Source organism: Colletotrichum fructicola (assembly GCF_000319635.2).
Source record: "Colletotrichum fructicola Nara gc5 chromosome Unknown KSG_Nara_v1_contig09, whole genome shotgun sequence".
NCBI classification, from domain to species: Eukaryota; Fungi; Ascomycota; class Sordariomycetes; order Glomerellales; family Glomerellaceae; genus Colletotrichum; species Colletotrichum fructicola.
Window position 1 is genome coordinate 1215957 of NW_027094059.1, and position 12439 is coordinate 1228395.

At 50.3% G+C, this 12439-nt stretch overlaps 6 protein-coding genes across 6 annotated transcripts; 4 read left to right on the top strand and 2 right to left on the bottom strand.

The window, feature by feature from the left end:
• Positions 1–219: 219 nt before the first annotated feature.
• CGGC5_v014634 (Acyl-CoA dehydrogenase) lies at positions 220–1606 on the top strand (the record flags this gene model as incomplete). Its single annotated transcript, XM_066153127.1, has 2 exons — positions 220–296; positions 361–1606. 2 exons carry the CDS (start codon positions 220–222, stop codon positions 1604–1606), a joined length of 1323 nt encoding a protein of 440 aa, XP_066007375.1.
• Positions 1607–2132: 526 nt separating this feature from the next.
• Them4 (Acyl-coenzyme A thioesterase THEM4) lies at positions 2133–2708 on the top strand (the record flags this gene model as incomplete). The annotated part of the gene is made up of 1 exon (XM_032029508.1): positions 2133–2708. The coding sequence occupies one exon, from the start codon at positions 2133–2135 to the stop codon at positions 2706–2708; it is 576 nt and encodes a 191-aa protein (XP_031890771.1).
• Positions 2709–3893: 1185 nt separating this feature from the next.
• dltE-1 (putative oxidoreductase DltE) lies at positions 3894–4755 on the top strand (the record flags this gene model as incomplete). The annotated part of the gene is made up of 2 exons (XM_032029509.1): positions 3894–4091; positions 4147–4755. 2 exons carry the CDS (start codon positions 3894–3896, stop codon positions 4753–4755), a joined length of 807 nt encoding a protein of 268 aa, XP_031890770.1.
• Positions 4756–4993: 238 nt separating this feature from the next.
• On the bottom strand, positions 4994–6076 carry MCH2-1 (putative transporter MCH2; the record flags this gene model as incomplete). The annotated part of the gene is made up of 1 exon (XM_032029512.2): positions 4994–6076. One exon carries the CDS (start codon positions 6074–6076, stop codon positions 4994–4996), a length of 1083 nt encoding a protein of 360 aa, XP_031891048.2.
• A 777-nt stretch (positions 6077–6853) lies between these two features.
• fap1-4 (L-pipecolate oxidase) lies at positions 6854–8956 on the bottom strand (the record flags this gene model as incomplete). The annotated part of the gene is made up of 12 exons (XM_032029513.1): positions 6854–7036; positions 7118–7154; positions 7212–7270; positions 7319–7351; positions 7408–7543; positions 7593–7630; positions 7690–7759; positions 7813–7978; positions 8032–8206; positions 8259–8396; positions 8461–8692; positions 8745–8956. 12 exons carry the CDS (start codon positions 8954–8956, stop codon positions 6854–6856), a joined length of 1479 nt encoding a protein of 492 aa, XP_031891046.1.
• An 855-nt stretch (positions 8957–9811) lies between these two features.
• qa-y-5 (Quinate permease) lies at positions 9812–11420 on the top strand (the record flags this gene model as incomplete). Its single annotated transcript, XM_032029514.2, has 2 exons — positions 9812–11003; positions 11065–11420. The coding sequence occupies 2 exons, from the start codon at positions 9812–9814 to the stop codon at positions 11418–11420; spliced, it is 1548 nt and encodes a 515-aa protein (XP_031890954.2).
• Positions 11421–12439: the final 1019 nt, after the last annotated feature.

Sequence of the window (12439 nt, forward strand, 5' to 3'; positions counted from 1 at the left end):
GGCCACAAACTCTACTGTGTAGTAATCTCGCAACGCTTTGGCAATCAGTTTTACTGCGGCGTTTCCCGCCTGCATATTTCTTCAAAGTGATCCCGATAGCAGAGAATCCGAGTATCAGACCGTTCATGCCCCCCAGCCACCTTCGCCTCCCGTGGATCGCACGTGTATGCAGTAGCATCTAATACCATCTCGTAAAACCGACCACAGCAACGTCGCAGCATGTCCGCCAACCATACCGGGTCACCGAAGCCAGTGCTCCCAAATGAGGGACGCACGGCGGTTGGCACCCTCGCTCCGTACTGCCCCGAACCTCCCCCTATTCTCCCTCCGTTCCCAAGCTGACATCCAAGCCCGAGATAGGTGGGGCGAGCCGGCGTGGTTCAACGCTCTTGAAAGCCCATACTATAATGACTCTCACCGGAGGTTCCAAGCATACGTGCGGGATTTTGTCGACACCCACCTGCTGCCATACGCACAGGAGTGGGAGGCCGCCGGCGAGTGCCCCTTGGCCGCCAGACTGCAATTCGCCAAGTCCGGTCTTGCTTTCCTGGACGTGCCCAGGGAGTACCGGCCGAGGGAGCTCATGACAATCGCGGGGATCCCATTCGACGAGCTCGACGTCTTTCACGAGCTCATCCTGATGGACGAGATGGCCCGCATCCCCAGCGGGGTGCCCCTCGCGCTGGCGGGGGCGTCGAATGTGGGTGCCCCGCCTATCTGGACGGCGGGGACCGAAGAGCAGAAGAGACGGTGGCTGCCGGGGCTTTTCACATGGGAGACGAGTTTCTGTCTTGCCATCACGGAGCCGACGGCCGGCAGTGATGTGAGCGCGATACGAGCCACTGCTGAGAAGACTGCCGATGGGAAATTTTACGTTGTCAACGGGCGTAAGAAATGGGTTACCGGCGCGCCGTGGGCGACTCATATGACTACCGCTGTACGGATGGGTGAGCCTGGTCGAAGTGGCATTTCACTTCTCGTGGTACCTCTGAATTCGCCAGGCATCACAATCAGGAAGATCCACAACTCCGGTCACAACGCGGGCGGCTCATCGTGGGTCATTCTGGAGAACGTGAAAGTCCCGGTCGATCACTTACTGGGGAAAGAGAACGGCGCCTTCCCCATCATCATGCGCAACTTCAACAAAGAGCGCTTCATTTTGACAGTGGACTGCAATAGGCAAGCCCGAATTTGTCTCTCGGAAGCGCTGCAGCATGCGCACGATCGCGAGACATTCGGAAAGCCGCTTGCCTCCCATCAAATTATCCGCCATAAGCTCACCACCATAGCGCGTGAGGTTGAAGGGCATTGGGCTTGGTTGGAGCAGATAGCATACCACGTAAAGATCCACGGCTGGCAGACCAAGGACGTCGCAGGTAGAATTGCACTTGCCAAGATCCAAGGCGGCAGAATGGTTGAACAGGCCGTCAGGGAAAGCCAGCAGATACACGGCGGAATGGGTTTCGAAAAAGGCGTGACAATGACTGAGCAAATCTCACGCGACCTGCGTCTGAAAGTCATTGGCGGGGGAAGCGAGGAGATCCTGAGCGATCTTGCATGGCGGGAAGAGCACAAACGGGCTTCAGGCCTAGGCGCAAAACTCTAGGCGCGTGGAAGGTCTGCGTCGAACAAGCTTAAAGAGAGTTTATGTAGCCCTGAATCATTTTTTCCCTCTCACGGTGATGAATTAGTTGCCAGTCTCGGACGCTCGGCTTCCTTAGTCGTCGACAGTGATTCGATAACGAATTTGCGAGTCATTAGTTGACGGCTGTCTAGGCCTTGGCCTTCCGAAGACGTGGGCAACTCGAACCCAAACATCCACGTGTCGTCCGATATGCTCTTCAAAATGTGACAAAGATATTCGTTTGAGAGTTGTCCAATCTCAAGCTGAAGGTTCCAAGGGCAAAGTCTAAAGTACGCCTCGAGATCGCCTACGCGTTGTGGTACGTGGTTGACAGTTGAACAGGCAGCTCCCCCTGTCCACGCCAGCCTCGGAACTAGCCAGAACCCCGCATAACGAAACCGAGGCAACTCCATCCAAGCAACCCCTCACCTAGGCTATCGTTCGAAATTTTGTTCACCGCAAGTACTACGGTTGACTGACGATCGCACTCAATGCCCTCCCTTTCGCCATGACATCCGAAGCCGTCAAGTCGCATCCGGAGTACCAACACTTCGCATCCATTCCATGGTGCGCAAAAGTCCTCGCCAAGTTCGACTCGCCCGCCCACGTTGTTCAAGTGTCGGCGAATAGGACAATCTTGCCAACAAAAGAGAATTCATATGTCGGCGGGACTCTCAACACACCAAACACCATCACCGCCTGGCTTGTTTTGCACCCGCGGCCACAACCGCCAGATTGGAAAGTCGACGAGTTGTGTTCGCTCATCACCCTGAAAGATGGCATGATCGGCTTTCCCGAGGCGGCTCATGGGGGCGCCGTTGCGTTGATTCTGGACGAAGTCACGGGCATGACGATTGTGGCGCAGAGACCAGAAGGCGCGGAACCCAACAAGGACTTCCGAACGGCGTATCTGAACACGACGTTTCTCAGACCGGTCCCTGCTCCGGGCACGATTCTTGTCAGGTCCAAGATCTCCAAGATCGAGGGGCGGAAGAACTTCGTCAGTGCGCAGATAGAAGATCAGAACGGAGAAGTTCTGGCCAAGGCAGAAGTTATGTACATCTCGATACGAACCAAGTTGTAGAAGAAACAACTTTATTTGGACGTGGTGTTGTGAAGGGCAGGGTTGGCGTTGCATACGGGTATTCTGCTCAGAGGACGAGTCAACCAATCTGCCCTCTCATTCATAGACTTAGAGACCAAAGCATTTTCTTTTTGCGACAGAGACAATTGATCGAGTTCACTCAACGCATCCCGAAAAGTAGCTGAAAGAGTATTAGTTGTGGTAAGTTTGCTTGGTCAAGTTTAGAAGATGTGAAGCAACAACTTTGACTACTTTAAATCACCCTCTGTGCTGGAGGCCTTAAAACACTGGGTCTCATCTTAAAAGGCGCGATTAGCTTCATGGTTGTGCTATTTCAACTCATTCCGTTGTTCGATAACAAAGGTCCGATCATTGAGCAGGCAGCGTTGGCGGATGTCAGTCATGTTGGCTCTTATCCGGGTTTGATACCGCTTAATATATCAATGTCCGATTTGCTAGGAGCTATGAAACCTGTCTATCCTTATCAATATACGATAGCATAAATCAGCTACTTAAGTCCGGAGAAGCTCTATGCTCGACAAGACTACCTCAACATGTGGTCTAACCTACGTACGTTCCTCATTTTTGCCCGTCTGCTGCAAGATGTCGCTACGACGATGTTCAATTGGTGAGTCTAACGCATACGACATGATGACAAAGGTTTCTCGAAAATTCGTGTCTTGAGTGACGTCTGATGTGTTGTGTGAAAAATGCTTAGTCCAAAGGGGCGAACTTCGAATGTTGGCTGTGGGGGTAATCCGAGCTCATCGTGAAATTTTCATTGGATGAAGTGTGGCGATACTGGACCGGCCCAACCCACAAGCGGACCGCCCCGCGTACAACATCACGCCAGCGGAAGCTGGAAAGCACCTCCAAATAGTTCTAAAACTAGATAGGACCACCTTTGCTGATAAATGCGAGTGTCGCTTACAAATGGAGACGCGATGCCCGTGGAAATAACTCCTACATTGACAATGGTTCACTGTATCAGCATATAAGGTATCATGTCTAAAGCCACTTCTGTCTAGGTAATTGAGGTCCAGAAGAATACAAGAAATCAGAGAGTCCTCTGAAACTACTATCGTACCTCTTTCGCTTAGCCTGAAAACAGTCTCTAGCCAGGTACTCATCAACTCATCGTTCACGGACCTGCCCGACTGCAACTCTACATCCCAAATCGCAACTATGACTCTGCCCTACAACAAAATTCTTCTCGTCGGAGCCACTTCTGGCATTGGTGCTGCTCTTGCGGACAAACTCGTTGAGAACGGCATCTTCGTCATTGCTGCGGGAAGACGAAAGGAGAACCTCGACAAGTTCGTCGACAAATACGGTACCCACAAGGCCGCAGGAGTACCTCTTGATATTCTTAAGCTTGATTCGGTAAGCTAAATTGGACTTAAACCCGTGAAGCTCTCGGTCTAACCTCATCCTGTAGATCCCGCAGTTCGCAGAGTCGATCATCAAGGAACACCCTAATCTGGATTGCGTCTTCCTCAACGCTGGAGTCCAACGAGGCATCAATTTCACGGCCCCTGAGTCTGTGGACCTTGACATCGTGTATGATGAGCTCTTGGCAAATTACCTTTCCCACGTTCACCTCACCAAAGCCTTCTTGCCGCACCTCCAAAAGCAGAACAAGCAAACGGCTTTGCTGTATACCACCTCTCAGCTCGGTCTCATCCCGATGAAGCGCTGCCCCAACTACAGCGGCTCGAAGGCTGCCATGCACGGCTTCATTCTCGCACTCAGAGCCCAGCTGAAGTCCAGCGCAAGCAAAGTCAAGATTGTCGAGGTGTACCCTCCAGCTGTCCAGACTGAGCTCCACGATGCCAAGAACCAGCCTGACTTGAAGAATGGGCATGAGATTGGCATGCCTGTGAATGAATTCGTGGGTGAGGTTTACGAGAGATGGGTCGGCGGAGAGGAGCAGATTCCTGTTGGAACCGCGAAGCCAATGTTTGACGCTTTTGAGAACAAGCGTCAGGAGTACTTTGGCACCTTCAATGCCCAGATGGACGAGGTTCTGGTTGATTTCACGGCATGAATAGCTTCTATTGATTGCTAGCGATGTTGAAAAGTTAGTTAAGAGGATAGAGAAAATGCGAGTGTTTCAGTTGCGCCAAAGATACCACCAACAGCAGGCAGTAATTACCGCAATATTTCACATTTTTAGTCCGATATAGAGGTTCTGCAATTTTAGTTACTATGATGCATTTGGGTTTAATTGACAATTGCGTGAAAAGGTCGTCTCTTAAGTTCACTAGGCTTGATGGGTACATAAACTAGACCTTCCTCCATGCTACGCAGTCTATCAAAAACGTCAAAGAAGCCGATTGCGAGGCCCCTTTCTCGCCACATTTACTGCGGTCAGACGGTGCTTCAGTCATCCCATATTCACGTGAAATTGCAGAGGAATTGACCTTTCCATGCCCTACTTTCCAGCCTCGAAGAAGAACCAGGCAGAAAGCTGCTGCAATGTACATGAAGCCGGTGAACAGCTGTGATCCAAGATAGCTTCCAGTCCCAGAGTAGATTTGCAAGGCAATTGGCTCGCTGAACGTTGCAGGTAGCACCATACTCAGCCACATCAGATTCAAGCCAGACGGAACATGGTTCAAGCCGAGAACCTCGGCCATCAGCGGTGCGATAGTGGCCCAGAAGTTCCCTGCAACCAGCCCCTCGCTGACGGCGAAGAAGACTAAAAGACCGAAGCTTTTCGCATTGACCCAGACTGTGAGAGAGAGTATACCAGCAAGGAGCGTCATTGACGCAGCCATGTTCATCCGCCCGAAGCTATCGCTGAAGTATCCAATCAACGGTCGGCCAACAGCCTGCGCAAAGTTGAAAAGTGCGCTGATGAGAGCGCCGTCGGAGGCCGGCAAGCCAATCTCAGTTGCGTAGCTCGCGAGACTGAAGATGAGGACGAAGTATCCCAACATTGTGAAACCGCCGAAACCAAGGAGTAGAAGATACTCTGCCTTCTTGAACAGCGCAAGTTCGAAAGTAGGTTGTTTCGAATCGGTCGCCTTTTTACGGTCGCGTATCAAGATCGTGCAGGTTGTGTTGACGCAAAAGCCGATGATTCCCAAAGTTCGAAACGTCCACTGGAGACCCAGGCTTCTTATCATTGCACCCGCGGCAAGGGCATACACTCCCCCGCCGAGCCCTGCGCCTGAAAGCGAAATACCGGTGGCCAACGATCTTTTTGTGGTGAACCATTGGGGGACGACAGCCGCGGTAGGTATGAAAAGGAGACCAACCCCGTTGCCAAATAACACTCCTTGAGTCAAGAAAAGATGCCATATCTCCGATGATAGACTGGCCAAAAGAAGGCTGGCTGTTTCGAGAACAACTCCGCAGAACATCGTGGGCCTGATCCCGTACCTCTGAACACATTTTGTTGCGACAGGGGAGACAAGTAGGAGACAAGTGAGGCTTAAACTCGTGACGAAGGCATACTCCAGTGGCGATGAACCTGGAAAGATATCGTGTTCCAGATAGTATGCCAGAAAAACGGCGTATGCCGAGTTGAAACCCCATGAATGGCCATTGACCACTGCTGCTGCTACTGTGCAAACCCAGCCGTAGCCTCCATTTGGGGGCAGGTCTTCTGTCTGGTCGTCCTGAGAGCTATTGTCGTTGAAAACAGAGTTCGCTGGTTGGCGGCGTAGCTTTGATGCTGGAATAGTTGTCTTAGCTGGTTTGGGTATCGAGGTATTACTTTGGACGGTTGACATGATGGGAGCGGTGTTGATTCAGTATGTGGTTTGTTGGTTTGCTGGCTGGCTCAGAGGCATGCCTTGCAATTTCGAACGGCATATCTAGAAAGTTCGTTTATTTTACATGTACTTAGCACAAGACTTGAATCTTTTAAAGGATACGAAACCAGAGGCTAGGCCCGAAATACTGGTCCGCGGCGTTTAGAAAAGAGACCGTTCCGTACGTAGCACACCGTGAATTCCGATCCAAACCCGAGCGAAAGCCGCGTGGACCAATCAGAAAGGTTCCCTCAGCCGCACTCCCAAAAGTCGAATTCATTGTCAAGAAAAGCAATTTAAGAGATTACCTGGTCCTATTCCATCTACAGGGTACCTGAATAATTTCTGGACTTTTCCCCCGGAAAGCCATGTCTACCTGAGGCCTCAAGCAAATCTCGTGGGTTCCAACTTGAAGTCAGCACGGTCTGCCATCTCCACCTTGGAGACCTCTCTGGGACCATCTTCTCCTTCGGATAACCCATTGTTATCATGGCCTTCCTTGGCAACTCGCCACTTCCAAAATGGGGTAAACTCGTCCGGAATGCCTTCGAGCTGATTCTTGACATGCTGCAAATCTCTTTAGCTTACATTTTGTGATAATGCTTTAATCGTGGAGACGGGGGTTCTTCGGACTATCAAGACACTTACTCTGCCTAGTATGGGAAGGAATTTGAATGCATGACCTCTGAAAACTGTGTGTCAGATTTGAAGCATTTGAATGACGGAATAGCCAACGACTTACGATCCTCCAGTGCAGATGAAAAGCGACTTTGAGTACCCAGGTACGTAGTCAATGACATACTGTGGACGTTAGTAGAAGCTCACTAGAAGGTTTATGGGCTAACTCACATCATTGTCAATGCTGTCCGTATACCAGCATAGCTGTTTTGTTTCCATTGGCAAAGGGACACGTATTTTAGAGGAATCAGGCCACTTACTCTGCTATCCGTGAAGCCGAACTCGACCAACTCGGGGAAAGCCTCGGCGATAACTTCTTTCATGCGGCACAAGCCGTAAAGAGGTACCGTGTCGATTGGCTTTTCGGTGTATTTGGTACGGGGTGTTGAAATACGACTGCACGTGATAAGCTTGGATCGGAATGACGATCCTAGGGAATGCATACAGATTTGGTTCCGTGGGATGATCTTGAAAGTTGGTGAACTAAGCAAGCGCCGTAGTCAGCAGACATTATTGTACAGTTGCGCCAAAACATTACCAACCTTGCGACCGCGGAAACCGAACTTGAGTCGGCCTTCTTTGCTGATGGGGAAACCACCGCCCTGGTAGTATCTGCAGAAGTCATCAATGAGTCTGGCGAGAGCTTTATTCTATGTGGAACTCACTGATCACCGTCTCCCTTGCGGTACGACCACACTGGATAGTTGTCGGGGTGAAACTTCTCCCTGAGATCCATTCTGTCCTTGGGAATGTCGATGAACATAACGGTTCCGGCGGTGGCTTCGACCGTACGATGAGCCTCGGGGATGATAGACGCAGTCCAACTGCCAGCTGTAGATGTGTATCAGCGCGTGCATCCAAAATGTCGTTTGCCAATTTCATACCAGCAACGATCACAAGATCTCCGTAATGGCTGAGACCATCGCAGGTTTGAAGACCGGTCACCTTCTTGTGGCCACTCTTTTCCTCGGTGATCAACTTCTCAAGCTTGCCCTGAGGATCACCCAGGACGAACTTAATACCTTCCTTCTCGCACAAGAAGCGAGCATAGACGCAGGCCTGGCACGAGTCAGATGTCAAAGAACGTTTGGATGTGCACAGGATAAGTCACCTTGTCTGCGATGGTGATACCAGCATTGATGTCTATGAAGCCGTTGGTGTTGCTGCTATTGATCTTGTCAACTATGTGGTACTTCTCAACCCATTTGGGGTCAATGTTTCTGAGACGCTCCTCATCTTCGGCATCGCCCTGCACCGTAAAAATCAGCCATAGCACAGACGACTGCATCGACATAGTTTGCGCCTGCACTTACTTTCACAAATAACATTTTTCGATGGTCAGGGGCGGTTTTGCTCATCAGCTCCAGACTTTCGGCATAGTAATCTCGCATGTCTGATCCCTCTGCAAGGAAGTAAGCCCCACAGAGGTGAAGAAGCTTGTCCTCTGGACTCAGGCCGGGCGGAAGGTCCGAGGAGGCAGTCTCAGCAACTGCTTCATTCCACGAGAGCCACATGTCTTTGGCCTCGAGCGCCAGGTTCTGATAGCTAAACGTGGGCTTGAGCATCAACAATCAGGGAGGGCATGGCTGGTTCATACCGGAGTTTGTCTCCATAGGCCATGCGAAAAACCTTGTTGATGTCGGCGGAGGCTCCGTCGCAGCCATTTGAAGGGTCGTAGAAGTTCTTGTCGAAAGCGCATCGGTCAAAGATTGTGATGTCCTTGTAGCCGCCACGAGCAAGCCACAGAGCTGTGCTCAGGCCGAACACGCCAGCGCCAATGATGATGATCTTCTGATCGGGGGATTGCATTGTAAGGTATTGAGTTGCCGTGAAGCCTACTTGTGAAGCCAAAGAAAAGTCTAAGAAAGAATGTCGTCATACTCTGAATCAGTGATTAAATATCATAGAGACCTCCAGCCATATCGACGGTGGGAACAGCAACAGAGAAAGATCCGACTTCTCTGCCGTTATCTTGACTTATCAGTATTGTTCCGTGTTACATGATCTTCGGGGAGATACATGTTAGTTCTGACATCAGACTAGCATCAAATGCCGACCTTTGCCTCCTTTACCCGACGCTTGGAGTTTTCAGCAGAGTGATGCATACTTGCGGTTGGCAGTTGCACGTATTCCTCCGAGCGACAAGACCAAGAAGGTGGGACTATTGCAGGCCCCTATTGCGCATCATGCGATCGTGATTGGCTCTCCGTATTCTTCCGATCAAAGTGGGTGCTGATAAGCCCAAATCTAGCTACACACTTGGAGCTCCCCTGAATATCATTGGCTGTTCGTATTTCCCCGGATTCAGTATCACTTGACACACGGATTGGATACCATCCCCCCTGCCAAGGTCGGATATTTGAGGATAATGGCAAATCATAGACTTGAAAAGTGTAAGCCATAGCTGCCTCAGTGAGTTGTTAATACAAATTACAAATGGAGGCGGCTATGCGCCCCAAGCATCTGGTCTGCAGCTCAATCTTCTGGAACATCAAATCATACAAACGCCTATCAAATCAAGGCCTAGATTTCATCCGAACAATGGGCTTGAATAGTCACCTTCAGCGTTTGACGCAAGTAAGGGCCTTTTTGCAGGCTCTGCATAGCGCTCCGAGGGCGGTCATCTCGAACCGCAATTTGCTATTCTCATCCGCGGTCTATGCCATGAGCGGTCTTCCGCCAAGTAAGTCTTCCGCCAAGTATTGCATGAACCAGTGCATCACAACTAACGAGCTATTCGCGAATGAAGCTTGGGACCAGGGGTCCTCCTCTGTTCTGCCCTCTCTGCCAGGCTTCCAGCAACATTTTCACATCAGCTCTGGCTCCAACGCCGATGAGATCCAAAACTTTGTCTCTATCGTGTACATCGGCTATGCATTTGGCGCAGCAGCCTCATACTTCACAAACGATCGCATTGGCCGCCTGTGGTCTTTTCGCCTCTACACTTCCATTTGGATCATCGGACAGCTAGTTGCTATCCTTGCACCAGGAATGCCGGCTTTGTACGCGGCTCGCATCATTTGTGGAAGCGGCATCGGCGCGCTTTCTGTAACTGGGCCCATGTCCATTGTGGAAATTGCCCCAAGTGAGATTCGCGGATTACTCACCTCGTGGTATGCCGTAACCATGGGCATTTCCCTGACTGTGGCAACCTTTTCCGTCTATGGTGTTTACCTTCATCTGCCCGCAATCCGGTTGCAGTACCAGGTTGTTTGGTTTGCACCAGCCATCTTTATGGCACTCACCATTTTTGCCAGCTTCTTTGCTAGCGAATCGCCTCGGTGGCTTTTGGTAGCTAACCGTCCAGAGGAGGCCCTGTCAACCTTATCACAGGTCCGCGGGTTACCAGCTGATCACCCACGAGTGGAGACAGAGTTTCAAGAAATGAGAACTTCAATTTCGTCAGCTATGAATCGAACGGAGGACGGGGCTCTCGGGCGACGTCCGACGCTGAAAGAGGTTGCGAAAGAGACTTTTACCGTTTCGGCCAACTTGCGACGGCTGCAGCAGACGCTGGTATCTTATGCGATGGCGCAGATGTCAGGTGCAAACTCGGTTACTTCGTACTTCATCCCCATCATGAAGATCATTGGCGTCGAGGGCGGAGTTGGAAACACTCTCTTCTTGAGCGGTATGTATGGTTTCTCGAAACTGATATTCAGCCTGATATCTTCCTTCTTCTTTATCGATCTGCTAGGTCGAAGGAAGTCATTGTTCATTGGTATCACATGTCAAATGCTATCACACATCTACATTGGCGCGTTCGTCAAGGTCCATCAGGAGGGTCAAGTCAGCCAGTCCGCATCGGAGGCAGCAATTGCAGCCATCTTTGTCCACGCATTCGGATATGCCGTTGGTAAGTCATGGCCACAATTTGCTTAGTTATGCCATAATATCTGACCGTCTATTGCGACCAGGCCTCTTCATCCTTCCATATGTCTTCGGTGGCGAGCTCTGGCCAACCCGAATTCGGTCCTTCGGCGGCGCTGTTGGGCAGACGTTTCATTGGTTGTTTCTGTACGCCATCAAATTCAGCTTGCCTTCGCTTCTATCAAGCACTCACAATTGGGGCGCCTTCATTTTCTTTGCTGGGTGGTGTTTCATTGCCCTTATCTACGTGTACTTGATGATTCCCGAAGTTTCGGGCCTCAGTGTGGAAGAGATTGATGCCATCTTCAGAGGCCCGTGGTTCAATGCTTACAAGCATTTCAAAACGCCCGTGATTGTCGGATCTGAATCACCTGCCGATGAGTCAAGTCGTGAACCAAGGTAAGACTTTTCATTGCACTTGGACGGTTGATCTTGGCGATAACTGACTATCTACCGGATTAGGGGCAATAACTCGGAGTTCGCAGACGGGAAGAAATGAGCCTTGTTCGCGGCAAGAATCATCATGGAGGTTTGGATGGGCTTCCGTCTTCATTGACATCTGTAAAGCACTTTTTTGGCGACTTGGACATGTTGGTTGTGTGGTTGAGACAAGGATAACATCAAGCCAACCTATATAAGGTAATATCTAGCTTCTGTCTTAACTACATGTGATGCTTATTCATGTATGCGGAGTCGGAGCTTCAGCTGTGATGTGAAATAATGTCTGACGCGAGTTTGCCTTCGCTGGAGGCATGCGAAGAGCTCGACACTATGCTACCCAGCTTGTCGTTGTCGCACGTGTAGAATCTGCCAATGGGGGACCATCAATTTTCCCCACAGTTGCCTGACTTGGTATACAGTTTGGTGCAAATGTATCTTCCGGTTCAAAACACTCACTGATTTATTTTGCGACCTCCACACAGTGTCCAGAGACGTCATGATATGCACTGTATATATCATTTAAGTTAATTCGAGACTTCCGTCAGACCCGCACTGCGTAACCAGCGTATGCACTGAACAGCAAACTCGGGTTATTGAATTTAATGTGTAATGTGGCTTGTTTGAATTGGCACCATGATGGCCTCTTTTGCTCTACTTCAATTGACGCCAACGTGGCCACTTGGTTAGAAACATCAGGAGATAAATACAAGATGGAATATCGCGCCTTGATCGCTGGCGATACTGTTGCCCAATAACTTCCTTAGAGATGGATGGGTCTTTCTAGTTGATTTGCTTCACATCGCCACAGAGTGATCGTCGATCACTAACCGATCATAAAGTTCATCCATGTTACGAATATGATGGAATGAGTGCATCAAAGATCCTTCTGGAATAACGTAGTTTCTTCTAGTGCGAAGCTTGATGCTAGAGACTAGAAGCGACGATAGTAGACAACAAAACAGTGGCTTGACTAGCTGTAAG